The sequence below is a fragment of the Hyalella azteca genome, unplaced genomic scaffold (assembly GCF_000764305.2).
Source record: "Hyalella azteca isolate HAZT.00-mixed unplaced genomic scaffold, Hazt_2.0.2 contig1188, whole genome shotgun sequence".
In the NCBI taxonomy this organism is placed as follows: domain Eukaryota; kingdom Metazoa; phylum Arthropoda; class Malacostraca; order Amphipoda; family Hyalellidae; genus Hyalella; species Hyalella azteca.
Window position 1 is genome coordinate 175,753 of NW_025931515.1, and position 24,174 is coordinate 199,926.

The following is a 24,174-nucleotide window of genomic DNA, read 5'->3' on the forward strand; positions in this document are numbered from 1 at the left end:
GCACTAATTCGGACTCAACACTAATTCTGACTCAGCACTTATTTCGACTCAGCACTAATTCCAACTTAGCGCTAATTCCGCCTCAGCACTAATTCTGACTCAACACTAATTCCGACTCAGCACTAATTCCGACTCAAAACTAATTCCGCCTCAGCACTAACTCCGACTCAGCACTTATTCCGCCTCAGCACTAATTCCGACTCAGCGCTAATTCCGCCTCAGCACTAATTCCGACTCAGCACTTATTCCGCCTCAGCACTAATTCCGACTCAAAACTAATTCCGCCTCAGCACTAATTCCGACTCAGCGCTAATTCCGCCTCAGCACTAATTCCGCCTCAGCACTAATTCCGACTCAGCACCAATTCCGACTCAGCGCAAGGGTCGTTCTAGCGCAGCTCATTAGGCGTCCCCTATTGGCTAATTAAAGACGGCACCGCGGCCTCATTGGCTAATGGCGCTGCCGCCTGTCACTAATTGCTGTGTCGGCGCGGCGTATGTAAACCTACTCGATATATATGCATATTCTGTATATTAACTGCTGACATCATACGCAGTATACATATTCTGTATATTAACTGCTGACACAATGTCCATATTCTATATTGCAAAGTGCTGACATCATACACAGTATACTATACATATTCTGTATAGGAAGTGCTGACATCAAATGCAGTTTTCGTATAGGAACTGCTGACTTCATACGCCGTATCCATATTCCGTATGGGAACTGCTTACAAATCAAACGCGGTATACATTTTATTCATTGTAACAAATGAAAACCTACGCTTTGTATATAGTATATGTAGAACTGATACAAATCTACGCGGTATATAGATATTGTGAATAAGAAAATATTTTTTTTCTGTTCCGACATCTGTGGTTACTTTACCCAAGTTACATCAGTGCAACATAAAGACATTCTAGACACAATTGTTGCCGGTGATGACTTTCTTGCTTATTTTGTTACTACTTAATTAACGAGAAATAACAATGCAAAGCAACAGCTAGGTTACCTGTGACTGGGGCGGCAGATGATGTTGTCGCTGGTAAATCCACATTCATTGCCCTGTGCCCACATTCATTGCCACACCCTACCCTCTGATTACTCTAATCTAATCACTCTACTCTCTAATCACTCTACCCTCAAATCACTTTTCCTTCTAATATGCCTACCCTCTAATTAGTCTCCTCTCTGATTACTCTACCCTCTAATTACTCACTCTAATTACTCACTCTAATTACTCACTCTAATTACTCACTCTAATTAGCAAGCGACAACCCGGCATAAATTAAGGCATTCAGTGACAAGCACCCCGCCTTTAGGCTATTCAGGGACGCGTTTTTATCGCCTTAGACGCCGTGCAAAAACGCCGCGCGGGGAACGAGTGAGGTAATGAGACTCCTACTTAACGTGATATTTACGCAGGGCCACTTAACGCCGCGGCCACTAGTCGCTAGCTCGGCAGAGATGCTAGTTCAGAGGTACCTGTACTCAGGTATAGAAATTTAAATAACGCAATGTGTGTAAACTTCAACTGAACAAAATAGCCTAACAATTTAATAGAGCGAAATAGGCAGCTTCGGTCTGACAATTGTTTACAATAAACTATTAAACAAGTGGGAAAGTTCACAACTATTACCAGTCTACGTTCTTACTCACTATAGTCAACCCTTGAATGTGTGAATTTTATGTCGTAAATAATTTACAGGAAATCGTGTAATTTGATTGTTAATGCAAACACCCGCTCGACATGTTTCCATGTTTTCCTTATAACATTCAGTATATAATACAATATTGTCATGCAAGTTTTGTTGTGAAGATTCAGAGCTTCATGAGTATTAAAAAGCAATTCACAAAAAGTTTTATTTGCCAAAATTAGAGAATAATATAAAAATTAGTAAAAGGAATGGTCTCAGAGGTTTTCAAAAAACCTGCATCAATGAACCACTTCTGACTAAATATTCTATTAAAATACAGTGAAAAATTTTCACTGTTCAAAAAAGTCTTTAGCCATAGATTTGCATTCAAATGAATAAGTCAATATATACTTGTTATGTGTAAACAGTATTTCGATGACGACGCTCCTCGTGATGATGAAATTCATATATTCATTCATCACTGCATTGCAGTTCTTCATCTCACCGAGCGTATGCCAAAGGTTAATGAGTAAGTGGACGACGAACACGCGTAAGTAGCTCGCTAAGTGGTCACTTGAGGTCAAAGTCACATGCGACATATTTCCGGCATTAGCGTTGATGGCCGGCCACCTGGCTGGCCGCCGGTAACACGACCATGGTTCACTCGAGGTGTCAGTTACCGCGCGGGTCGCGGCGCGGGGCACCAAAACATCTTCCGCAGTCCGCGGCCTCGGCATCCGTCCGGAATTTAGGGCATGATTTGGATGCCGATTGCGGATGGCGGGATCCGGTTACGGGGGGAGGGGAGGTTATGAGGGTTATGATGATCTTAAAAGTTAGGATTATGAGGCTTGTGATAGTCTTAATAATTACGATTGTGATGGTTATGATGATCCTCGAAGCTATGATTGTGAGGGTTGTGATGGTTTTGAAAGTTATGATTGTGAGGGTTATGATGATCGTAAAAGTTATGATTGTGAGGGTTATGATGGTTTTGAAAGTTATGATTGTGAGGGTTATGATGGTTTTGAAAGTTATGATTGTGAGGGTTATGATGGTTTTGAAAGTTATGATTCGTGAGGGTTATGATGGCCTTAAAAGTTATGATTGTAAGGGTTATGATGCTTGATTGGCTTACGATGAGTGTGAGATTTAGAATGACGGTGATGGTTGCTATGATTATGAGGGTTGCGATGATGGTGAGGGTTACGAGGATCGGAAGCTATTATTAATGCTTCGATGATCGCGAGCCTCTCAGTGACTTCTAATGCTATAATGATTATTATTTTTATGATGATTATCAGTGCTATGGTGATTGTACGTTTTACATTAATGATCGTCATTACTATACTGATCGTAAGTCTTACAATGATTATCAGTGCTACAAAAAATCGTACAATGATAAATTTTCCGTTTCAAATGAAGTAATAGTTAAGTATAAAATACCTGTAAAATTCTTTAAACGGGCTAAAAATACACACATGTACTTAGGTATTGTCTACAGTAAACTGATTGGTCGTAAGACAGTTCAAAACGAAACCAAAAAATTTTCAAGTTTAAAACTCGGAGAACAAGAAAAATTATATTTACATATAGGCCATTTTTGAAACTACTGAAATCTGCCTCAATTCACTGTTTAGACATGTCAATACCCTTGTCATGGGATTTAACCACCACTTTTCACAATATCTTCTCATATTTATCAGTTTTAAATTTATTCTTCCTTTTGCCGGCAAGCTTAATATAAATAAAATTTATATGTAAATGAAATAGGCGGTTTGAGCATGGAAAAGCTTGCAAATATGGAAATATTTGCTAACTTGAGCAAATATTTTCAGATTTTTCACGAAGTTGCTTGGCTTATAGACAATTGTCCCCATGATTTAAACCAATATTTTATCACCTATGTGTCGATGATACCTTTCGGATTTTCAACCATCCCTCACATGCACGTATTCAGGATATTGTAGATACAGGGGCTGTTAATTGGGGCTCGTATCCAGGATACTTATCGGGACTGGATAATGTATATAAGGGCTGTTAAGGCGCGTATCCAAGATACCTATCGTGTCGGGATATTGTATATAAGGGCTTATGGGGCGCGTATCCAGGATACTTATCGTGTCGGGATATTGTATATAGGGGCTGTTGGGGTGCGTATCCAGGATACTTATCGTGTCGGGATATTGTATATAGGGGGGCTGTTAGGGCGCGTATCCAGGATACTTATCGTGTTAGGATATTGTATATATAGGGGCTGTTGGGGCGCGTATCCTGGATACTTATCATGTTGTGAAATCGCCTGCACCTGAAGTTTTATTCTTAGTTGTTGAATCATATGGCATCAAAGACAGGGCGGGTGATTGATGAAATTGAAGTGAGATTATTAATTTGATACATTAATTTTTCAATTGTATACAATGATCAGGAGAGCAAATTTTTTTCTATTTTCATGCTGGCAAGTAAATGGGAGTTCCATATCGTTGGTTGAAACTGGGCATTCTTTAAGTATTGCATAAACTAGATTGGAGTGCGGCACTGTATTCGTAATGACAATATTAATTATAACAGGACGCAGGATATTAGGATTTTCAAATTACAGAGCTTATTTATTCTTGGCTAGAACGGGTCAACCTGCTCGCATATATAGATATATTCCAGAGGTTTGCTATATAATAAATCGCTTTTTGTAACGTTTATATTATTTCATAATATCACCCTGATATTGTAATATTAACCACAATAATATATAATGTTATTAAGTTTGACTATTAATCAAATAGAATAATGCAACAATTATTTTACCAATAATAAAAATATTTATTTAATTCTAAAATTGTTAATGAAATATCACCATCTCATTGCAAGATATGTAATTTATTCATCAGATACTACCAACAATTGGAGTAAAAGTGATGCGGTATGATGTTCAATTATATTGAAGTAATATTATGCCCAAATATATGAGCAAGCATCACATATGCAAGCAGTCCTCTGAATGAGAGGACGCAAGCGGCAAACTTAAATTAATATTATCCAGAAGTCTGTTATTTATAGACCTGTTGGCATTATACTATTTTTATCATTTATTTAATCAATGACATCCTCATTTTGCGCTCTGAACATCAGACATTCCAACACAAACATCTCCGCTGTCACGGCCATCCGAGTGCCAGATTTGGGTTAAACCTGAACCTCTGCATTGCATTGCTGTGAAATTCCTGTTTTTTGAGCCAGTTATGCAAACGTTTCTGTCAGTATTAAAATTTATGAGTGGTTTTATCGGCGGCCACTCATTGATCAACTGTCAGCCGCCAATAATTCGCTGGTGATTAGACAAGTGATTGGATACTTAACACGTGTGGTCGTTAGAAGAGACACGTGGCAGCGACGTCGTGAGGTGACACTTATGACCAGACTCTGTTTGTGCTCGTCTTATAACATGGTTCTAATTTGTTATTCCTTGTTGTTGTAGCTAAATAAAAATAATAAAGCAATTGATTAATCAATCAAGTCGTATCTCTATATAAACATCGTCCTCTATATATGCAAAGCGTAAATCAGAAGAATAATAGTTTTCGTCTAAATACGCTATTGAAAGAAATTAATCAAGCCGCTTCATTGAAAAATTTGAAAATCTACGCAAAGCGAAAAGCATAAAAAGTACAAAAATAATGACCTAGATAATTTCAGAGATGCAAATAAAAGAATATAAATTGAATACAATAAACAAATTACTAATCAAAGCACATTTTTTAATCTGATAACACCCGAATATGTTGTTTTTCAATATCTAAAATTTAGAATGTTCTGTTGAGTTGTTTTTCTTTTAATTTCCGGAATTTAGGCGGTAACGTTATTTTAATGTTTGTAAGACATCTTAAAATCTGTAAGTGTTCAATCGATGTTCATTGCGGCCTTAATTGTTGGCATTGGCTGTATTGTATTATATTATATTGGTTGTATATATATATATATATTATATATATTATATTAATTGTTGGCATTGTATATAATATATATGGAACTCCCTTAACCCACGCGACGTTATCTGCATATGAGCTAAAACATGCTATTTTTAAAGCCTCAGTTAATCAATGCAATCGACACAAATGAATTTAAATTATTAATTTCTGCGATTATAAGTGATAATATATAGTAAAATAATAATAATTATTACTTTTTGGTATACAATTGAGAAATAGATTGGCCATTATAAGGTTTAAGTACGGGTTTCAATAGCAGGTCGTAGTATATATATACTCCTCATGCAAAGTCGAGTTATACGAGTATGCACTGAAGATAAAGCATGCATAGTCATTACTGGTGTACATGCACGCACTTGACTCTTTCCATCATTTTTTCATTTACTTTACTCTATATCATTTCCAAAATATACTTCCTCGCCTTAAAAATATTTCCTTACTATCACTGCAATTTTCAGTCTCCAATTATCTGCATTTTTACAGAAAAAAAGTAAATGTAGAAGGCTCAGGCTTGACTGCGATACCATATATGGCTTAAGATCTTCGACCGCCTTACCAAAAATAGTTCTATTGATGATGTGAACGAAAAATTACAGTTTTTTATTTAGGTTGAATACGAATGTCTCGGTGAATACACGAGCATATCATTATATATTGTAGCTTGATATACTCGAGAAAGCATGTCTGTAAAATAAATACCACATATTTGCGTCTTAAAGATGGTTGGCCGTTTAAACCACGATAGATATTTGAATATACAATGCAAAATAACACACGTTCATCAATAGTTGAAAGACACAAGCTGGGCCTGCTGAGACTAGCTGCAATGTCCACAAATCCAACCAATGAACCAAGTAAGCGTGCACGCAAAACCCAGGACGTCGGGTTAAAAGACTTGCTATTTAAATACGATACAATGCGGCATCCTATAGACGCCTAGTAAAATCCCAAGAAGTCGTGGAATAAAAAATTTGATCTCAGATACTATATACTTCACATCATTAAGTATTGTGTAAAAACCCAACACGTCGCGTATAAACAACCAGTTATCGTAGATACGATAAAACACTGCACCATAACTACAGTGCACATCCCAAGACGTCGTGTATAAACAACGCTGTCTTAGATACGATAAAACACTGCACCATAACTACAGTGCACAACCCAAAAGACCTCGGGTTTTTAGAGACCTGCAATCCTATAGACAATAATATACGCGGACCACTAAGCAGTATGTAAAAAAACACGACACAAAAAACCTACGACGCAAGAGACAAATTTCTGCTCCGCGACCGCGCGCGACGTATGGCATAAGCAGTGAATTATACGCACTGTTCAGCACCATGAGTCGCTAATGGTGAGAATGGAATGTGAATTATTTCATATGCTCAGGCGTCGTAAAACGCGACCGTCTTGCCATTAGAAGAGCTCACTTGCAAGGCACAGATTTATGGCCACGAGCTCCCTTTTCGTCTCAATTAAAAATAAAAGGTGAATTACGCATGGCCAGGTTTTGACCAGCCAGCGGTAATTGAGTATTAAAACTAATGCGAATTGATTCGGTTTACCCTGAAACGCATAATTAAATTCTCAGGTAATAAGGAAATAATCATGTTCTGGATAATAGGAAGATAGCGTTTCGTTAGAGTTTCACAAAAGGTAACTTCAAACATCTGCAGAAAAGCAGATGGTGCCACGAAGATGGCATTATTGTCGCCTTGGAAGTAATATTTCTTGAGGAAACCATCCAATTAGTGAGCACCCACAGGCCTTCAGGCCCGCCTACCTCTGCATGTGACAGCTTCACAGACCCCGCCTCTTGCACGTCGCCCCTGCCCTCAGTCCCGGCCCTGGCAAGTGAGGGTAGCCACAGTTGTGTCTATTGTGAGGGAGGTCGCATCTGTCGCCTTCAGAGGGAACCACAGTTTCCAAGAGTGACCGCAGTTGCGCTGATTGTGAGGAAGACAACGGTTTTTACTCGAGAGGGACCACAATTGTGCCGATTACGACAGTTCAGTTGCCTTGATTGTGAGGAAGATCACAGTTGTTTCGATGCAGATAAAGACCTCATGTGGAACTTTCACAGGGTATTAAAAGACATATTAATTGATGGGGGTAATAACAGCCGTATCAATTAAGATGGTGGGATGTGACAACTACTCTCAGTACTGAACAATGAGTTGTCTCAAGTATTAACAAAAATGAATACTTTCATGGTAACTCCTGCATTATAGGCTCCTAAAATATTCAATTACCCCTGCACTTCAAAACTTTTTTTTATCGGCACTTACAACGAAAAAGAGGGATATTTAAAGGAAAAATTATAGCGAAACAGATTTAGTTTCCCGGTTTCCTTTAGATTTTACAGAAACCGGAAATAACATTGCCAATATGGCGACTCCTCCTCTCACCCCGACGTCGTCGGAAGATCTCGCAAAACTACCAGAAATTGTCCGACCAAAGTCAGTCAAAAGCACATTTTCTGACGCCACCAACTTTTCTATTGACTCTTTACTATCATGCAAAACATCTCCCAATATTTCCTGTCACATCAAACCTTCCACATCACCTGCAGCATCTTCCACATCGGACATCGTCTATCCCCCTCCTAGTACTACTGACGACCCCACCATGGCAGGAGCTGTGGTATCCTCAACCACCGCACTACCACTCATCCATCACGGTATCTTTAATCGAACAATTAACCTGTTCAGGCCACGGCCGTCGTTCTTCAGCCCTCCAGCTCTGCAAAGTTCGGAGTTTGTTCACCTTCATCCGCCTAAAGTTCATCCAGGTTTCGAACCGCAACTTTTGAGACGCCAACTTTCACCACACGACCTGCACTTCGGAGTCCCCCAGACCTCGCAACTTCCGACTTCCCCCAGCTGCTTCCAAGACTTGGATTACCAGAGAAAAGTCGATGGGAAGCGTAAGCTTGCATCCATCACTGAGGATGAAGAAAATCCAGGGATTCATCCACCATTGGAGGACGAGATGGACGGAATGTCGACCACGGACGGGGACGAGACGGGGACCGAAAATGGCGGTGGCGTCACGACGTCGTGCGAGCTTCCGGGCAGCGACTCCGGTGAGCAGACGCACGCGCTGTGGAAATTTTCTATAAATTTTAATGAAAATATTTCATTCTCATTTGTTATCATCATGAGAATATTTTAACTGAAAAAAATTTTTCAGAATGGAATACAATATTCACTTTTTTCTCATTTATTATCAGAATGAGAGTATTTTAACTGGAAAAATTTGTTCAAAGTGGAATGCGATATTCACTTTTTTCTCATTTATTATCACAATGAGAATATTTTAACTGGAAAAATTTGTTTAAAACGGAACGCAATATTCACTATGGAAATATTTTTCATCTACTCTGGGGACTTAACTTATTTCCCTATGGAAATATTTTATTTGCTCCTAGGAGAATTTTTCAATTGAAAATATTTTATTTACTCTGGAAAAAATTTTTCTGCTGAAAATTTTTCATTCGCTTCGGGGTGATTTTTCTGATTCGGGTATGATTCTATACATAGAGCTCCTCTTTCTGGATAGCATCTTATTCAAAAAATAAACTGGAATCTTATGTATTTTTAAGGAAATATTATTTCGATTCTTTGCAAATAACGGGGACCGAAAATGGCGGTGGCGTCACGACGTCGTGCGAGCTTCCGGGCAGCGACTCCGGTGAGCAGACGCACGCGCTGTGGAAATTTTCTAGACATTTTATTGAAAGTATTTTATTCTCATTTATTATCACAATGAGAATATTTGAACAGAAAAATTTTGTTCAGAATGGAATGCAATATTCATTTTTTCTCATTTATTATCACAATGAGAATATTTCAACTGGAAAAATTTGTTCAAAGTGGAATGCGATATTCACTTTTTTCTCATTTATAATGAGAATATTTTAACTGAAAAAATTTGTTCAAAATGGAATGCATTATTAACTATGGAAATATTTTTCATCTTCTCTATATGGACTTAATTTATTTCCCTTTTGGAATTATTTTATGTGCTCTTGGGAGAATTATTCAATGGAATATATTTTATTTACTTTGGAAAAAAAATTTTCAGCTGAAAATTTTTTTTATTTACTCTAGGGTGATTTTCTGATTTGGGTATGATTTTATATATAGAGCTCCTGTTTCTGGATAACATCTTATTCAAAACAGAAACTGGAATCTTATGTATTTTAAAGGAAATATTATTTCGATTCTGTGCAAATTTGGATTTTGAGATCCTGTCCAGATATTTGTGATACAGAATATGCGCAAATCACATACATACATTTACATTTTCTCATACAAGTTTGATTGAATACCAGTGCATGCTTATTACTAATAATGCTTGATAATGAAATTGTATTTTCGAAACGTCGCATTCCATTAAAATGTCAATTGGTAACCTGCTTTTTGATCTCCCGGCGCCAGCAAGAAATTTTTTTCGACTCATTGACAAAACGAATAAAAGATTATTATTAATTAAAAAACATGCTCTGGTCTTCAATCAAACTTGCATAAAATAAAAGCTTCTGCCGAACTACACCAATTTTCTCAAACGCGCATTTTAATGATTATGGCAATGACAGAATTCTGTAAAAATACATAGGAAAATTTAAAAAAAAACTTAGATTATATGCTTGTTTATGAACATTTTGAAATTATTCTGGTATTATTGTGCTGTATTGATGCATATTGATAGATTAGATATTCTCTTTGGTATAACTTCGAAGCAATATACCCTCATTGGCAATCGCTCGTCTACAACGACGATAATATTAATTCATTCATATAATCCGCTTGCGCTAACACGTTCCCGCCAAATTTGCATTTGTTGCATTTTTTACAAATTTTAAAGCACCCTCACTGCCTTCATGATCGCAGTGATAATAAGTATAGTCCAATGTGGCATTACAACATTTATCTGGATGAATTTTTATTTTTACTGAAAGAGTTGAGCGGTTTTATTCCAATGTAGTATTTCTAACTGCAACATACTCCTTAAACCAATATTAATCAATCCCTTGCTTCCAAAAAATGAAACCCTTCGCACTGCGAGAAATTGCGAGCGTTTCGTAAGAAACATTCACGAATATTTTCATTTTATGATAAGAAATACTTTATGGCCGTAATATGAATTATTTTTCAAAAATTAACGCAAAAGAAAAATTATTGGCTTAATAGCTTATTTTTTGAGAAAAGGTAAATTCTAATGCATGTCTCTTATTGCAACCATTATTATATATTAGGTAATGTTAACATAATTACTTTTTTTAAAAGGTACTTTTTAAGAATTAGAATTACTTTTTTTTAAGAATTTAAATAGAATGTGCCGAAATCAATTACACTTGTAGAATAGCTAAACATATGTACGATCTACTCTTCGTAAAACAAAATCTTGGGCCAGTAAAAGTAAAATGGGCCAGTATAATTTTCGAGGACAAAACTACCTTATATCAAAAAATGGAGGGTAAAATTACGTACAGGTCAATAGACAAGCGGGCCGCTCAATTGGCAAAATTATTATAAGAAATACTAATTATTTAAAATAAAACACATAAAAGTATTTTCATTTAAGAGCGTTTCTTTTCTTGCTATGTAAGCAACTAGAAGCATGCAAATGTGGGTGGTGGAGTCCGTAGGTTGTAATGTTCCCGATTTTGCAATTGTAATAAATCCTATTCCCATTTATTGCTCTATAAATTAAATGAGGTAACATTTATTAAACAGTTAGTAATTCGTTAAAATAATGTAGCAACAGCAATTTCATCATTGCGTTAATAAATATTTTTATTCGTTTGAGCGTCGGACATCCTTAAAGCGACTGGATGAGATGATGTATGGATGAGATGATGTATGGATGAGGCGATGTATGGACGAGATGATGTATGGATGAGATGATGTATGGATGAGATGATGTATGGATGAGATGATGTATGGATGAGATGATGTATGGATGAGATGATGTTTGGATGTGATGATGTATGGATGCGATAATGTAGTACTAGGCAATAATGTATAAGCAATAGGCAATAATGTAGCAATAGGCAATAATGTAGCAATAGGCAATAATGTAGCAATATAGGCAATAATGTAGCAATAGGCAATAATGTAGCAATAGGCAATAATGTAGCAATAGGCAATAAAGTAGCAATAGGCAATAATGTAGCAATATAGGCAATAATGTAGCAATAGGCAATAATGTAGCAATAGGCAATAATGTAGCAATAGGCATAATGTAGCAATAGGCAATAATGTAGCAATAGGCAATAATATGATCATGCAAGTAAAAAACATTATGAAGAAACTATCCAACAAATATTGCTTTCAGTAAAGCTTATACACATCAAGTATGCCACATGCGAGTATATATGCATTTATGATAGTTTTTCGCGAATAAAGGTTTTATAGCATGAATGCGAGCGAAAGGAAGTGTCGAAGACCTCAAAATTTGTTAGTAAATATCCCCAATGTATCATTTAGAATAGGATTGAAATATGGTAAGTGTACCGTAATCATTTTCAACAATATTTATTTGCGCGTAATTCAATGTTAATACAAACATTTTATGGATACACGCTTCAAAGTTTACATTTTCCAGGACGTTAACAACAAAGTTTATACGGAGACTTTCAGTGAGGTATTTCGAACCGCTGTTTCATCACTTTTATTTGTTCTCTTTCCTCAACCCGACCCATTTATTGAGAAATCTTGTCTTTATTCTCCTCTTTCCCTGATTGAATTTCGTGATACTCACATTTGCGTCTTCCTATTTTTATCTTTTATCATTACTTCCATTCTTACTTTGTAGAGCAACGAAACGTGTATTGTCCCTCTATTTTAAACCCCGGGTACTTTATTCGTACTCTCTGCTCAGGTATCTGAGCGTGAGCAAACGGCTCACGCTCTTTAAGCAGCTCCGGCTCACCGAGAGCCATTCATAATAAAAATCTCCCTATTCATAACTGATTGAATTTCAGAATATTGTAAAGGAATGAAGTAAGGAGAGAAATTATGTGAATGCAGGAATATTTTAAAAGAGAGTACAGACAACTCTAGAGTCGCATAAGAACGTTTCAGAGTTTTATTTCAAAACAAAATGAGTCACTATAAAAAAGTATTTATTATTATTTAGCAGAAATATATAGCATATATAAAATCTAATATTGAATACAAACCATAACAATTATGAGCAGCTATTGCTTCTCAATAATATACCGTTATATACGTCCATTTGTTCAGGCATCATCCGTTGTTTGTCAACATCATTGGCATTATCTTCATTCGTATTAATTCTCCTTGCTTTGTTATAAGCCGCTCCATTATCTATATTTGCATACTAAACTTTCGTTACACTATCTATTATTGCATCGTCATCGTTGCCTGTTTTTAGCACCCTTCGCATCATCATCCGTTGCATTATCTAAAGCATTAACGTTGCATCATCATTATCTCCTCCATTCAGTATTCAAGCATTAATTCATCTCCGAAGTTAATCAATACGAATTCTAACCATCAACCCGCTACCAAAAGTAGCTCAATGTGAACCTGATGCCGCGATATCAATACTTGCTTGCGTACACGTACACGTAGTGCAAGAAGGACCAAGAAAACGTAGCGACCTAAGTACACGTAGCGGCTTAAGTACACGTAGTGGCCGAAGTACACGTAGCGGCTTTGTACACGTAGCGGCCTAAGTACAAGTATTGGCTTGGTTATACACGTAGCGGCCTAAGTACACGTAGTGGCCTGAGTACACGTAGCGGCCTAAGTACACGTAGTGGCCCAATTAAACGTGGCGGCTTAGTTTCACGTAGCGACCTTATTACATGTAGCGGCCGAAATACACGTAGCAGTCTATAAGTACACGTCGCAGCCAAGGTACACGTAGCGGCCTAATTATACCTAGATGGCTAAATACACGTAGCAGTCTAAGTACACGGAACGGTTGATTTCACCTCTGTGATTGGTGGACTAAGCTTCTAAGACCGTCAGCGATTAGCTGACGGAGTTACGAACTATTAACTATTTCTGATAGTGCGCCTCTGAACCGGTTCTGTGTCCCGCAGATCAAGATCTGGTTCCAGAACCGACGCACCAAGTGGAAGCGCAAGTACACCAACGACCTGGAGCTTCTGGCGCAGCAATACTACGCCTCCATGGGGCTGCTGGCCCCCCGCCCCATGGTGATAGGAGACAGACTCTGGTAGGGGACATCTACTAGGGGACAGACTCTGGTAGGGGGAGTATCATGTCATCTACTAGGGGACAGACTCTGGTAGGGGGAGTATCGTGTCATCTACTAGGGGACAGACTCTGGTAGAGGAGTACTAGTTGACTAGTGATACTCACCTAGCATCAGTTATTTACAACGCNGACAGACTCTGGTAGGGGACATTTCCTAGGGGACGGACTCTGGTAGGGGACATTTCCTAGGGGACAGACTCTGGTAGGGGGAGTATCATGTCATCTACTAGGGGACAGACTCTGGTAGGGGGAGTAACATGGCATCTACTAGGGAACAGACTCTGGTAGGGGAGTAACATGTCATCTAATAGGGGACAGACTCTGGTAGGGGGAGTAACAAGTCATCCACTAGGGAACAGACTCTGGTAGGGGGAGTATCGTGTCATCTACTAGGGGACAGACTCTGGTAGGGGGAGTAACAAGTCATCTACTAGGGGACAGACTCTGGTAACAGACTCTGGTAGGGGGAGTAACAAGTCATCTACTAGGGAACAGACTCTGGTAGGGGGAGTATCGTGTCATCTACTAGGGGACAGACTCTGGTAGAGGAGTACTAGTTGACTAGTGATACTCACCTAGCATCAGTTATTTACAACGCTAACTGCTGCTGCCAGTGAATCTAATAGTGCGGTAATATCGGCCGTGTGTTTATAATATAGTGTAATTATTCGCATAAAATCAACAGGTGCATTATGATCCAGATTATAGTCATATCTTGTACCAGTATAGATAAAATTATGACATTTAATAATATATATAAAACATGCTCATCATGACAAACATGTCGGGCAGGCTGTTCAACCCCGCGGTGGGTCACCCCAACCAGCACACCGTCGCCCAGGCGGGCTACAGCACCCCACCTCCACTCGCCCTCTCCTTCCCAGGTGGGCACCTGCTCAGGAACCAGCCTCCCAGGTGGGCACCTGCTCAGGAACCAGCCTCCCAGGTGGGCACCTGCTCAGGAACCAGCCTCCCAGGTGGGCACCTGCTCAGGAACCAGCCTCCCAGGTGGGCACCTGATCAGGAACCTGCCTTCCAGGTGGGCACCTGCTCAGGAACCAGCCTCCCAGGAGGGCACCTGCTCAGGAACCAAAATTTAATACCCGCGTTCGTCTTTCATTCGCAATGTTCCCGCGATGCCCGAATATCTGTAAGCTCGCGGTTACCGAGTGAATAAGATCACCAAGATTAGAACAGCGATTTGGGGGTTCGAAACCCGTAACTGGTTGTGAAAATTCTGTCAAAATCGGCAAGGTTGTCGGGTAGTTAAGAAACAGGGACAAGATAAAATAGTCTAGCTAGTCTGAAACCGCGATATTAACATAACATAACATAGCGATGTCGGCGCTGAAGTGTAGGACTGATGTGGCCTGTCGCCGATTCTTTTCCTTTTCGTGCCTTGTTCATAGATCTAAACTCGTGTCATTTGATCGGATCTTTTCATGACTGACGATAGTTTGAAGTAGCTACTAGACTTCCACCGGTTTCGAGATGGTGCTAGGCATTTCAAATCTGAACATATATTTTTCCATAGCTTTATCTAGTCTGTTCTTGAACGCGTTCATACTTGGAGTGCCAACGATGTCATCGGTGAGGCTGTTCCACATGTCGGTGATTCGAAGCGAGAAGAAATTTTGTCGCGTGGATAAGTTGCAGCGCAGTTTTTTTAGTTTATAGCTTATTATATTATTTTATACTATATTAAATGAGAGGTTATCATGTAAAAACCTGGAATACTGATAAGTGGGGCATTTTTACGTACATTCGCATTGCTATAGGCTTTTATAAAGAGTATACAGGTAAATGTAACATCGTACTAATATTTAATATAGTAAACGTCCAAATTTCCATGTAATGAGCACCGATTACAAATAAATTAATAAATTAGCCTTACAAAATTAGCTGCTCAATCCAGCTGGTCTGCGTGCTGACGGCGGTGAAGGTGATTAGTCATCTGATATTTAATCATTAATTGACTTACTAATGAAGAACTGCAAACTGGCACTAATTTCTTCAATTTTTTTTCAACCTATTCACTATGCTGTATGTGATAGACTTTAGTTTGTGCGTCTGTTAGGACAATTGGTCACAATTATCCTGTAATTAAGGAAATTACTTTAAAGCGGAACTATTCAGGGAATTAATTACAGTGCATTCATAATTCAGTGAATTAATTACGGTGCATTTCACAGCCCCGGCAGGTGGGGACCGCGGCTTCCTCCTTGGGGAGAGAGCTGCACTCAACCCCCAGCTGCTGCTGGCCGGGGCCTTCCCCCCCATCGCGGGGACTCATCCGGGGCTAAGTGGGGCACATCAAGGGCTCAGTGGTTCTCACTCTGGGTTCAGCGGCACTCAGAGCACACATGCCGATATCAATGGGACTCAAGCTCTTCTAAGAGGTTCTCAAGTTATGCCTCCAGAATTCAGTGGTTCGCATAGCAACTTTTCAGGACTCAGGGGTTCACAAAGCACACCGTCTGAGCTCAGTGGTGCTCAAATTGGTTCTCAGGAGACGATTTCAGAGCTCAATGGTTCTCAGAGTTCCCAGGGTACTCAGATGGCAGTTACTCCGAGCGCGATTGTCAGTGCAACGCGAGTGAACGCCACCAACCTCAGTCCGAATGTCACAATACACAGCTTGAGTAATGCTAATACAGGTCCGAATGACGCCCGTGATCCACTGAAGGTCAGTGGCCAATTGCAGCTGACTTCCACTGACGTCTGCCGCATCAGCGGAGACGCTGTACGCGGTGCTGGCAACGCTGAGCCACTGAATGAGCCCATACTTTAAGAAGTTTAAATCCTTTACCCAGTTTTTAAATCGTATGTTTCATTCCAAGGCATACTCATTTATTTTTAGTAAATTTAATGTAGAACTCTTCCCTCGAACCATCGTAGTAATTTACTCATCATTAAGAAAGAAAGTGAAACTCAAACCGAATGTTTAGACTTATAATGAAAGCACTCGATTAAATCAACAAACGATTTTTATTGTCCTTACAATGCAGCTGTTAATAAGTGAGCGCAGACACACGCTAGTGTCACTTGAAGAATGCGGACGATCCCTAAAATCTATCAGAATAAACAAACGTTTTTTACACATAAACGTCAACATGCGGGTCGGTATTATCTTCAAACTTGAGACATATTTCTAATAATTATTTATAATAATCACAATAATAATAAAAAATAAACATAACGAACGGGAAATTACCCCAAAGATTATTATTAAACGAAATATGCAGCTGTGATATTGAAGTCATTTAATCCGAAACCAATCATTGCCTTCCCAAGAGGATGGTAGAACGATCATCACTCACTATTTTTTTACTCTGTAATAGAGCAGGAAATAAGTATAAATAAGATCACGTTAATTCCATGTAAGTATTTTATTAATAAGATATTATTTGAAGATGGCAGAGCGGTAGTAAGCGAGCTCCTTGACGCTCTCTCGTATGTCCTCCAGCGCGCGGTGCGACACGGCCTTCTCAGGGGCCGCGCTGAACGCTTCAGGATACCAGCGCCTGTATCAGCAATTCATTTATTAATATTAATATCAATTCATCAATTAATTTAGAATCAATCTGTAAATTAAGGTGATATCAATCAGTAAATTAATGTAATATCAAGTTATCGATTAATTCGATATAACTTCATCAAAAGGCGGCCTGAAAGCTTCAGGATACCAGCGCCTGTATCAGCAATTCATTTATCATTTTAATATCAATCCGTTCGTTAATTTATAATCAATACTTTAATTAATGTAATATTAAGTTATCAATTAATTCGATAAAACTTCATCAATCAATTTAAAAACAATTCTTCAATTAATGAGATATCAATGTAGCAATTAATATACCTAATAGTAATTTATGGACTAATTGCTATCAATTCATCAATTATTTTTATATCAATTAATCCAATTAGTTTCATTATTCAACGATGACCAATGCTCTACAAAAAGTTTAAATTAATTCAATTTCTGAAGTAACACAGAATTTTTTTAATTGTGGATGTTAAATAAATATTTTTATTCATTTTCAAAGTATCTTGAAGCATTTTAACGCACTTTCTGAACGTAAAATCTAGCACAATTTTATAGTAACCTCTTCTATTATTTACAAGTTACACTTCAATGGAATTTCCGTGTTAAGATGTGAAATTAAACATGTCGTTAGTTCTATATTAAAGTTCAAAGATCAAAGCAATTGAGATTGTTTGATAAAATTCTATGCAATTCATGAATAAGAAAATTCAACAAGTAAGAAGGCTTACCAAAGGTATTTCATAAACCTGAACATTTTCACCCCACATTTATAGAGATGCGAAGTAATTATGCAACGAAGACACTCAGCAAAATACCTACCCAGATAAAAATCAATAAAAAAATTATTTAAATTGAACAATATATGAAGCGTCAAACGAGTCAAAACAGAATCAATTATCGTCTATAATGTTAACATTTTTCTGAAGAAAATCCGCTCAATTAAATAATTTCGATAGAATTATTCAAAACAGCCACAGTTCTCTGATAAAAACACACTCAATTAGAAACTATTTGTCATATCTTCTCACCAGAAAAGTGAGCTGAAAGTAAATCCATTGAATAAATACACTAAACGGATGCTATTATTTAACAAAACTATAAGAATGTATAGATACATTATCTATTTTTTCACACCGGCATAGCTCCTTAACGGTAGAGACATCGACAACGCGGTAGTGGAGGTGGGCCAGAAACTCGGGCATGTATTTCTCCAGGAACTTCTTGTCCGCGCCGACGCTGTTACCTGCCAGCGGGGCTGTGCCTGCAATAATACATAATAACAATACAAATTTGCACGCTCATTAATATTTCAATGGAATCAATTTCTTTTTTGCTTCACCTGACAGGATCCTGCATCAACATACATATAGATTTACTTGTACAGAAAAAGATATGTGCCCAGTATCAGCAGACATTTTAAAGCAAAATAAAAAAATAAATATAATAGAGGGAAGATAACATAGAGCATTTTTACACAGCAAGGAAACTAGAAGCTGATCAAGGGAAACAAATCAAGCTGAATCAACATTGTACTTCAGGCCTGAGCACGAAAATCCTTCCACAAATTCCAAGTGCAGACCAAAAGGATGAAGATGATTTGTGATAGCAATAGGTAATTGTGAAGATAGAATTGGTGATGGTGTAGTTCCATGTGAGTCATTATCACACAGGATTTTTACACCACAGCAGATGAGTCTGAATAAGCCTATAACCCACCAGCTTGTGTGTGCTCCTTAACAAATTCCAGCATCTGCTCTTGTGCAGAACTTAGAGTCACGTCACTGGCTCGGCATTTGGCGGTCAGTCCACTCTATAAAGAAAATTTTTTATAAGTAAAACTTAAGTTAAAACATAAAAATATATATAACATAACTTGCAACATCTGGTATCTTCTTAGAATAACGAGTATAACTCTAATCAGGAGATACCTCTTCATCAAAAATCCTCAGAAATAATAATACCTTACGTAATATATATAAATAATCAACATTTTTGTTTTCAGTAGGTATATCATGGATATTGCTGAAGAAAATATTTCAAGTATATTCCAAACTACCAATCAGTAATTCAACCTTCAATAAATGTTTTATATGATAATGGCTGACCACCGTACCATTTGATGCACACAGGTGCATAACTACACACCAAAATAATTATTCATATGCAGAAATATTTTAATAAATACTCGGAGACTCATCAAACTTGGAATAGTTTCCTTTTCATGATTTACAACTATGCAATGTTTAATTGCTGTGGGCTTGAAATTCACATGTATTGGTACCTCGCCATGCTGATTTTTGCACCATTCCCCCATGTTGTCCAACACAGAAGAGTCCACTTTTAGGATAAGGTTGGGTCCCTCAGCAACAATGTTCAAGTCCCCATCTGTTACCAGAACAGCAGCCTCCATAATTTCTTCTTTTGATACATCAAGTCCAGTCATCTGAAGCAGAGAAAACATACGGTAGTTTTATATGAACCAGGCAATGAATACATTTATTCTCTTTATATACCAGAGCTTTTGCAAAATTTATAGAGCTGCAAGATTGCTGCAAGATGAATCATGTCTCCTAAATAATTGGTAACAAAAGTACTTATATAGGTATACAATCAAGCTGCAAAATTCCAAAGTTACCAAAAAATATGTCCTTTTGAAACCATGAGATTCTAATATTATATAGGAAATTTTCAATCTTGTTTTGAACTTGGGTATTAGACACAACTTATTTCTTTTTGAGCAAATTCTGAAAATCCTTAATACAATAGCAATCTGTGATAACTTTCATATTCAAACTACCCATACCAAATAATACAATCATTCAGGAGCTACTGGTGATCAAGATTGGAAATTTTCTACTTGATGTTAAAATCTCGCAACTCCTACATGACAACTTTCTGATAACTTTGTAATTTGGTGGCTTGATCGTGTTTAGCCCAAGTGGAAAATTGGGCATTGCCACCTATGAATTTGACAAAGAAGCCTGTAAATCTGTCAATTCCACCAGCTCCTATGGCCTTTTCTCAAATTATTCAGGAAAAATCTGTCTATTTTAGTATTTTTACCTGTGGTTTTCAAAAATTACCCATGAAAAAATCATTTTTACCCTCGAGTTTAGGAAACTTCTGCCCATATTCCAAATTAGCCCTTCACTTAACAATTAGAATGATGACAATTCATTGCAGAGGTATTTTTCTGACTACAAAAATTGCAGGAAAGCTATAGCCAGGCTGCAAATTAAGGCCTTCTAGCATCTTGAGATATTGGCATCTTTTTAGGCTCTCCATCACCAATCTTGATCTTAAATTGGCATCCATGACCAAATACTGATTACAAACTATGGATTGATTGTTCAACACTGCCATTACCATGCATATATTCAGCTTGATTTTATTGCTTCTATCTGACCACTGCAACAATCGCAATGCACATACATCTGAGCCAAACATTGTGAATTGGCTATAGGTAGCGCATATCTCCATGCTGATCACCAAGCATTACCCATATTGGCCATGAATTGCATCTATGGAGAGGCATAATTGACAACTGCTACAGTATCTTCCTTGATCAAACCTTGGCATCTTTGAGGAAATTATATCAACATCCTTAACCTATGTTGTGCCATGCTTTGCAACCTGGAGCTCCCAGACTGCAAAGCATTCATTTATAAAATTTGCTATGACCGGAATTACAATTACCCAGTTTGCTATAATTGGAGCTACGAGTTGTGGCACGTAGTTGCGCTGGCAGTGGCCTGTGAGCACCTATATTTGAGCATCCAAGCATAATGTGCTCACAGCCCACAGAACTACATGCTGTAGCCTGTAGTGCATAGTTCCAATGGCAGAGTGTATATATGAGTGTTTATGTCCAGAGAGCCTCACAGCACTGGCAATGGATAACAAAGCAGCTTGTGATAAATAATTTTACTGATAATATTCAATTGAGTTGCAGAGTGCAGTTCAACCAAACACAACCCAACCTAAATCGACACAACCAAATTTGACATAATTCAACTCCACCCACTTTAGTTAAATCCAACCCAATTCAACTCAATCCAATCCAATACAACCCAACCAAATTAAAAAAAAATCAACTCAATCCAGCTTAATTCAGCTCAATTTATCCATACCCAACTCAGTTCAACCCAGCCTGACCTGATTCAACCCAATTAAACCAAATTCAATCAAACCCAATTTAATTCAACCCAAGAACTCAATCCAACCCAATTCAACTTAACCCAATTCAACTCAATCCAACATAATTCAATTCAATCCAATTCAACTTAATCCAACCCAATACCAATTCAAGCCAACCTAATTCAATAAAATTTAAATCCATCCATTGCAAGGTTGAATTGGGTTGGGCATCAGAACACCTCAGAGAGCACTAGGTTTCATTATAATTTCATATTCAGAACTATATTTATTTTAATATCATTAAAAACAGGAGGACAAGTAAAACAAACCTCATTTTACTGCATCTGCATTTACCTCAGAATCAGCTTGGATTCATACAGAAAACATTTTTCCGCCAATAGAGCATTGCCCAAACGTAGTTCAGATCTTCAGATAAGATAAGAAAACAATTTGTTTTGCTTAAAGAATTTTCGTCATGTTGATTTGGAATCTCAAAACTATTTACTAATTAATTGTTGAAATGCATCATACTTTCTGTAAGCAATATTAATCAGGGTTGGCAATGATTAAATCAAACTGATTGAATCATGTGATTAAATCATTTGATTTTTTTATAAAAAATCATGATTTTTTTGTTTTTTATTTTTTCATATACCAGTAGGTATATAAATATATTAAGTGGCATGTCATTAATTTATTTTGAGGCATTATATTCATGGTTTAGAATATTGGCCATTCTTGAAGGCAATAAGTGCCCTTTTTAGCCATCCATTATGATCCATATACTGTTATTGTTAGTAGGCTAATTGCCACATAAAAAATAACATTTCACCAAGACAAAAAAGTTGAATGAATAAAAAAATAAAAAATCAAGAATATAATATGACAAATTGGAATATAAACCTGTAGCCTTTAGTGTGTATTAGGTTCCAATGAATTGTGTATACACATTTTTGGTACAGAGGCATCAAGTGTTGCAATAGTGTACATAGCTAGCAGCTTAGCTAATTCTTTTAAGGCTCTAAGTAGTCCTCAACTAACTACGGTATTTGACTATTTGTTATATATTAATTACAATATACAATTTAAATGTGTTAGCTACCTTATATATTGAGAGGTTGAGATTGTATTGACCTTTGAGGCAATTAGAAAGATTTTCAACCCTAATAGGTATGAGTATTCTAATTAAAATATTTAATTTCAATCTTTATATATGTAAATTTAAAACTAGAAAGAAAACAATTACAATTATAAAACTATAAAAAAATTAAATGCAGTGAATAGAAATAAAATGTTTGAATTGTGCACATGTTTATTTCAAACAGTGTTAGCTTTTCTCATGACAAAGTTTCATTTCATGATGTTTGAGGTTTATTTGGTTATCATTCAGTTTATGTTTAGTATTGGTTTATTGGTCTGAATCAAATGGGAACAGTGCAGTCAGTCACTAAGTCACTACTAGTCAGTGTGTTTAGAGCGTAGAGTCAGCTAGATTCATAGGACATAAAACTAGTAGATCTATTGATAGTGTTGTGCACTGTGCTATCAGCTTTCTATCTGTTATGTGATTCTTCAATGTTTAGAAGATCTGCATTCCTGAAGTGTTTTTGTATATTGAAGCCAGTTAAATGGTCAATATTTAGCTCATTACCTTGCTCCATACAAACTTTACAAAGCTAATGAATAGACTTACGGTATCAATAATAATTGTTTACCCAAAAATCCCTAAGTGGTAAACGCCACCTTGGCCTGTTGGCCATTATTGAAGGCAATAAGTGCCCTTTATAGCCATCCATTATGATCCATATACTGTTATTGTTAGTAGGCTAATTGCAACATAAAAAATAACACTTCAAAAAGACAAAAAAGTTGAAAAAATCAAAAAATCAAATAAATCAAAAAAATCATGAAAAAATTTAAAAAATCATTGATTTTTGATTTTTTGATTTAAAAAAAAATAAAAAAAATCACCAACCCTGCTATAAAGTAATCACTTGGAAGTTGCCATGCCTGCACCTTTCACTCAGCAATTAAAATTAAACCTATAAAAAGTATCAGTTAGTTGAAGATTTGTCTCTTAAGTTGACTGCAATGAACTAAACTTCATAAAGTATAATTACATCTATGCTGCAAAGCAGAGTTTTCCATGATGCACACTAAACATGCAATTCAGGCAAGTGGAACTACATATCACGAGAGCAAGCATGCAACTGATACCGTATAGATTCTTTCTCGCCTCCCGGTGCATAATCTAGTGGAATGATCATTGTTGACAGTATCCGAGTCCAACTAATCGACTATCATTTGTATATTTAGCACAAGAGAATGATCAATTATGTTATTTCTGATAGAAGTTGGAAATATTTTGTCAAAATCTAAAATTAAAACAAATTATTTTGTTACTTTGACTTGGTTTATTCATAGGAAATACCGTAAAATGGGGTAACTTAGACCACTTTTTTTTTATAAATGATGCCATTTTTTTACTAGCTAAATTAAACTTAAATTGAAACATGCAAAATACAGGTCTATACTCTAGCTTCACTCACCATAAATTGCTGGCTCCTGCCTCTCATAGTCTTTATGTAATTTCAAAAAAAGTG

At 37.1% G+C, this 24,174-nt stretch overlaps 2 protein-coding genes across 2 annotated transcripts; one reads left to right on the plus strand and one right to left on the minus strand.

Annotated features, from left to right (window-relative positions):
- Nucleotides 1–9,274: 9,274 nt before the first annotated feature.
- On the plus strand, nucleotides 9,275–16,832 carry LOC125178306. The gene is made up of 4 exons (XM_047881745.1): nucleotides 9,275–9,322; nucleotides 13,710–13,846; nucleotides 14,680–14,771; nucleotides 16,080–16,832. The coding sequence occupies exons 1-4, from the start codon at nucleotides 9,275–9,277 to the stop codon at nucleotides 16,676–16,678; spliced, it is 876 nt and encodes a 291-aa protein (XP_047737701.1). The 3' UTR covers nucleotides 16,679–16,832.
- A 429-nt stretch (nucleotides 16,833–17,261) lies between these two features.
- On the minus strand, nucleotides 17,262–19,877 carry LOC108679747 (oligoribonuclease, mitochondrial; the record flags this gene model as incomplete). The annotated part of the gene is given in 4 exon segments (XM_018168463.2): nucleotides 17,262–17,411; nucleotides 18,569–18,695; nucleotides 19,151–19,244; nucleotides 19,716–19,877. Coding segments are annotated over 4 exon segments (504 nt in total), but the record flags the coding sequence as incomplete, so codon positions are not given.
- Nucleotides 19,878–24,174: the final 4,297 nt, after the last annotated feature.

Excerpts from the sequence above, each read along its gene's own strand:
- LOC125178306 (XM_047881745.1), top strand. The coding sequence starts at position 9,275 with ATGGCGGTGGCGTCACGACGTCGTGCGAGCTTCCGGGCAGCGACTCCG. Across the intron at positions 13,847-14,679 it reads GTGATAGGAGACAGACTCTG|GCTGTTCAACCCCGCGGTGG; the intron begins GTAGGGGACATC and ends CATGTCGGGCAG. Across the intron at positions 14,772-16,079 it reads ACTCGCCCTCTCCTTCCCAG|CCCCGGCAGGTGGGGACCGC; the intron begins GTGGGCACCTGC and ends TGCATTTCACAG.